We start from the raw sequence: 6,000 nt of genomic DNA on the forward strand, positions 1-6,000 counted from the left end.
AGGGAGACACAGAATCGGAAGCAGGCTCCAGGCTCTGAGCCATCAGCCCAGAGCCCGACGCGGGGCTCGAACTCACGGACCGCAAGATCGCGAGATCGTGACCTGAGCTGAAGTCGGACGCCCAACCGACTGAGCCACCCAGGCGCCCCTAGAGTTCTTTAAAAATACATCTTTGAGGCTTCACCCTACATCTACTAAGTCAGGAGCCATGAAGTGAAGACCTATGTGGTAGACTCTATTTAACTAAGTGTTTTTGGAGTAAATGATGTTTGGTTCCTAAGCAGGAAGGGTCATAAGTTTCCTCCCCTGTAGTAAAGAACAATGCCTAAACAGGTTCAACAAGTCACAGTTTACTCCACATAAATACACCAAAGCTATAGTTTCTGATGGCTAGGCCACTAATTCCAGAGGTTATACTATGCTTGGTTTGTTTTCAACCACATTTTAGCTGGCACTCAGCTTCTCAGTAAAGTGAGGTTGCTGAACCAGAACAATGCTTCCCAAATTCCTACAAGGATCTGTGTAAGTCTAATCCTTTTTTGTTCTTTTTAGTTTATTTTTTATTTTGAGAGAGAGAGAGTGTGTGTGCAAGTTGGGAAGGGGCAGAGAGGGAGAGAGAGAGAATCCCAAGCAGGCGCCACACTCAGTGTGGAGCCCGACGTGGGGCTTGAACTCACAAACCATGATATCATGACCTGAGTCGAAGTTGGACGCTTACCCAGCTCAGCCACCAGGTACCCGTGTGAGTCTAATCCTTAAAAAAAAAAAGAAAATTATAGGGTCCATGTAGGGTTTCATAAAGCTAAAAGTATTCAATTTAAAGCACTGTCCTTTACTTGAAATTATAAGCTTCCTACTTGTTTTGAAAACGTCATTCTTGATTAAAAAAAAAAAAGATAGTGATAGAATTTTTTTAAAGGCCATTACCCTAAAAAAATTAAGTCAGCAAGCTTATGTTAGTGCTATTTTTTTTTTAAACAACGATAGTCTGGGGAGCCTGGGTGGCTCAGTCGGTTAAGTGTCCTGACTTCAGCTCAGGTCACGACCTCACAGTTTGTGAGTTTGAGCCTCAACATCGACATCAGGCTCTCCACTGACAGTGCAGAGCCTGCTTTGGATCCTCCCTCTCATCCTCTCTCTGCCCCTCCCCCTTGGCTTGTGCTCTTTCTCAAAAACAAACATACATTTAAAAAACTAAACTAAAGTCTGACTGGATTAGTGGATCTCCAAAATCACTTCTAGCTTTATCACACCAAGTCTAAACTTCAGTGCAGGAAGGTTTCAAACAGACCAAAACAAAACAACAAAAAAGCCCTAAAAACAAAAACTTGGTTTTTTTTTAAATTATTACAAAAATATTGCATGGAACTACAATGTAAGCTCCATAAGAACAGGGATTTTTAACTGCTTTGTTTGCTGCTGTGACCCCAGCATTTAAAAAGGTACCTGTATACCTGGAATATGAATTAATAAATAAACAAACAAAAATAAAACAATTAAAAACAAAACACAATCCCACTATCTACAGGAAGACTAATTTGAAACTTCAGTGTGAACTCATCTACCGCAACTTAAAAAATTCACCAAGCTCCAGAATCAAAATATTTTATTTAGGAAAAAAATGGTTAAGGAGTCAGTATTAAAGACACTTCTACTTGACTTCTCCAAGGGACATCTCTCAACAGTACCACTACCATAAACCCACTTTTATTGAGTCACTCTCATGCTCAAAAACCCCTCCACACAGTTTACTGTGCTTCCAGAAACTTCATTTTTTAGAAGTAAGCTCTATCAACGTGGGGATTGAACTCACCACCCCAAGATCAAAAGTTACATGCTCTAGAGGCACCCAGGTGGCTCAGTCAGTTGTGTCCAACTTCAGCTCGGGTCATGATCTCATAGTTTGTGAGTCTGAGCCCCAAACCGGGCTCTGTGCTGACAGTGCAGAGCCCACTTCAGATCCTCTCCCTCTCCCTCTCAAAAATAAACGTAAAAAAAAAAAAAAAGTCACATGTTCTACCAACTGAGCCAGCCAAGCCATCCCAGAAACTTCTTTTTTCACTACAATGTACTCATCAGCTTCCTATGTCTTACTTCTATTAGATACCCTGTGTGCCAATCAAATTCAATTACACAATATATCCTGCCTCTCTGCCTTTGCCTCTGACCCTACCTTGTCAAACAATGGTATTTATCCGTTCAAGTTCAGAAAGACACTCTCTCCTTCACAAAATCACTCATCCCATGGTGCCCAGGCAGAAGTGATGATTCCAATTCTTCTCTCAACTACTGTAACTTTTTACCATCAGGAGCAATTAACACTGACCACCTCACTTTGGAGTTGACTGTCTACATTTTGCTCCCCCACCATTTTGCAAATTTCCTGTGGGAGGGGACCTTTATCATACAAATGTTTGTATCTAGGGGTGCCTGGGTGGCTCAGTCGGTTAAGTGTCCAACTTTGGCTCAGGTCATGATCTCATAGCTCATGAGCTCGAGCCCCACATCGGGCTCTGTGCTGACAGCTCAGAGCCTGGAGCCTGCTTTGGATTCTGAGTCTCCGTCTCTCCCTGCTCCTCCCCTGCTCACGCTCTCTCTCTCTTCCAAAAATAAATAAACATTAAAACAAACAAATGTTTGTATCTACCCTATTCTCTTGCCAGCCTCAATCCAAGTACTTAGAACTCAGAATACAGGAAATGAAGACATGAACAAATGAAATGATGTGCTTCAGAGGGCCTCCATTTCCCCTAGGCCCACTTGGAAATCACTGGACATCAGAAGTTTATTATTGCAACTATGGATAGCCCAGATAACTAGAATTCTTAAATCTAAACTCACGTCTTGTCGTCATATCTTCTCTGATATTCATCACATACCTACACCCTTCCTTGTAATTCAAAACCGAAAGCCAGTTTGAGAAGAACCCAAATGGAATGTCATGAAAATGTGAAATGAGATTGCCCCCAAGATACCAATGCTTACAGGAAAATAAAACTTGCTGCAGCTGAATAACAGAAGCAAGGCCAGACACGCTATAAGGAAGAAGTAAATGGCCCACTGTCCAGAGCTGTCCTTCGCCTTGCTCTTGGAAGTAGTTCACCTCTTACTGTATTCATATTCCTAACCAGAACCTAGAAATGGGGCGAGCCCCTTTTTGACTAATACCAGTGGAACCAGGCAATGATGATGGATGCCACAAGCTGATCATGACATAATACAGAAGGAAAACTTAGAAAAGTAAAGAGGTACGAAAACGAGAAGTTGTCAAGTGCTCGCACCACCTGTCCAGGGGGTCTCACAGTGGCACCCCTCAATCTTTCTGCAGAGACAGACTTCTAAGGGAGTCTGGACTAAGATGTCAAGGTCCAAGTTGACAATCCTTTCCTCCATTCCCACTTTCATTTTGAACATGAATGTTTATTTTTTTATTTAGTTTGGGAGAGAATGAGAGAGGGAGCACACATATGTGCACACAAGTGAGGGAGGGGGAAACAGTGAGAGAATTTTTTTTTTTAACATTTATTTATTTTTGAGAGACAGAGAGAGACAGTGTGAGCAGGGGAGGGGCAGAGAAAGAGGGAGACACAGAATTTGAAGCAGGTTCCAAGGCTCTGAGCTGTCAGCACAGACCCAGGGCTCCAACTCACAAACCGCGAGATCAGAACCTGAGCCAAAGTCGGAAGCTTAACGGACTAAGACACCCAGGTGCCCCAAGAGAGAGAGAATCTTAAGCTGGCTCCAAGCTCAGGGGAGAGCTGGATGCTGGGCTCCATCTCACAACCATGACATCATGACCTGAGCCAAAATCTAGAGTCGGATGCTTAACCTACTGAGCCACCCATGCGCCCCTTGAACTTGAAAACTGCTTACAGGACAATGGAGTCAGCCCTTTCACAAACTGTCAATTTTGAGTTTCATTTATTACACATATGATTATTGAGCAAGATATTTCGTTAAGGTGATATGAGGTACACAAACACGTGAACCCATCCCTGCCCTTAAGGAGTTCCCAGTCTGGTATAATTTAAACATCAGTCTCCAAAAGAATGTGGAGAACCCATCCCCAACCCCAGGTTACTCTTGGATGCAGAATTTTAAATATTAACAGCAAGTTCCTCCCCCAAGTTTTGTAATAGAAAAAGCCACACCAATAGCATGGGGGAAAAACAACAACAACTGTTTTTAATGATAAAGCTTCTCAATCACAAGATTTACAACCTTCTTTTTGGGGAGCAGTTTTAAAATCCCTCCCTGGCCCAACAAGACAAAATTCTGAGAATTTTTGTAAATCCTACATTAAGGTAACCTGTAGGCAGTGGTTGTCAACCTTGGCTGCAACCAGAATCACCTGTGGAACTTCTAAAAATCCCAAAGCCCAGGCTGCACTTCAGACCAGTGAAATGAGAAGCCATGGGCGTGGAACCTAGGCAGAATTCTTCCAACTCCTTAAGTGATTCGAAAGTGCGGTAAATCATTTTGCCCCTGAAGCTGAAAGGAGAGGATCAGGATCTGCATTCCTCAAGGGTATATATATCCCCAGTCCCAGTCCCCAGCCAGCTGCAAGAACACAATACTCTTCCACCTTGAGGAGTAACCACCTACGGTTAACACTGCACCTGGGCAGGAACAGACCTAGGCTCAGCTGTGGGAGGTGCAAGGGAGCCCTATTACATTTTTCTCCTTTAAACCTGCTGGGACCCTGACCTCAGATGCGGGTGGGAAAGCGGAGAGCGCGGCGCTGGGGACCCATCTCCGGACGGACGGACAGCACCAGGAAAGAGGACAGGCTGCCCCAGCACAGCGACGAGAAAGCCGGGCTGCGGGACGCGGCGCTGCGGACGCAGAGGCGCCAGGAGACGCGCGGGTAGGGACCCCGTACTCACGCAAGTGCCGCCCAGCTTGTGGCTCTCCACCACGGCGGCCCTGGCGCCCAGCTCGGCCGCCCTGCGCGCGCTGGCCAGCCCGCCCGAGCCGCCCCCGATCACCAGGTAGTCGTACGAGGCCACGATGTCTGCGGCGGGCGGCGGGCGCTGCGGCTGCGGCTCCTGCCTGCACGCCATGGCGCGGGAGAGGGCGCGGGCGGGCCGCGGCTGAGGCAGCGGAAAGCGGGGGAGAAAGGCGCGCGCCGCCCGCCGCCAGCTCGTCCCCGCGCTCGCGCTCAGGGACCGGGGCAGCAGGGCCATGCACGCGGAAGTGCACGACGGGGGGGTGCCCCGCGGGCAGTCCCGGTTAAGGGGGGTTGCCGCGCCCCGGGCAAGCGCAGCCTCACGGTGACTAAGCACCCGGTCCGAGCGCTGGGGGGAGGGGGTTCAGGGGAGGGGTGGGGCTCCCTGGCCACGGCCCGGCGGGCACCGAGGGGGACCCGCCCCCTCCCGCCCTCTTGCGCGCCAGCAGGCAGGCCCTGCCCACGGAGAGCGGGTTAGGGAGATCTCCGCCTTCACCGCAGCACCTGGGATCCCCGCACCCGAAGGGCATCAACCGAATGTAGGTTTCTGAAGGCCGGTGGGGCGAGGAAGGATGAACGCCTTGTTTCACTCGGCTTTTCCTGAGAGGGCACCTTAGAAGTTGACAGTGGCGGCAACTTTTCAAGGAAGGGAGGTTTGCCCTTCATTATTTTGGAGATTGTGTTCTCAAAGTTCGAGTGTTGATTCCTGAGCCTTAATCCAGATCTACTAAATCCGAGTCTCTGGGGGCCAGACCCCAGCAGTCTACACTTTAAGCTTTCAGGTGATTCTAAAGCACATTTAGTTTGGGAAACATTGGAATAAATATTTTTGTGAGTCACAGGTTAAGCATAAAGGTAGCACTTCACTCCCTAGCAATAGAGACTGGAGTGTCATTTTAGAATAGCTTGAACCACCAGCAACACCACAGAGGAGTAAGTGGGCTTTAAATTTGCGTGGTGGTAGTCCACCGTCTGCAAGGCTGTGGCCCAGACCACCACCCACAAGGCTGAGAGAGCTCGCTGTAGGTCCAGGAGTGAAGGTCCATGTCACA

The 6,000-nt window shown here is 47.8% G+C and overlaps 1 protein-coding gene across 1 annotated transcript in view; it reads right to left on the minus strand.

Moving 5' to 3' along the window:
• GSR (glutathione-disulfide reductase) overlaps nucleotides 1-5,294 on the minus strand; it is a 45,636-nt gene extending 40,342 nt beyond the window's left edge. Inside the window, exon 1 of the mRNA XM_047855540.1 lies at nucleotides 4,887-5,294. Coding sequence (XP_047711496.1) covers nucleotides 4,887-5,186 — 300 coding nt within the window. The 5' untranslated portion in view covers nucleotides 5,187-5,294. The remainder of the gene's footprint in view (nucleotides 1-4,886) is intronic.
• Between the last annotated feature and the right edge of the window lie 706 nt (nucleotides 5,295-6,000).

The sequence above is a fragment of the Prionailurus viverrinus genome, chromosome B1 (genome assembly GCF_022837055.1).
Source record: "Prionailurus viverrinus isolate Anna chromosome B1, UM_Priviv_1.0, whole genome shotgun sequence".
Lineage (NCBI taxonomy): Eukaryota > Metazoa > Chordata > Mammalia > Carnivora > Felidae > Prionailurus > Prionailurus viverrinus.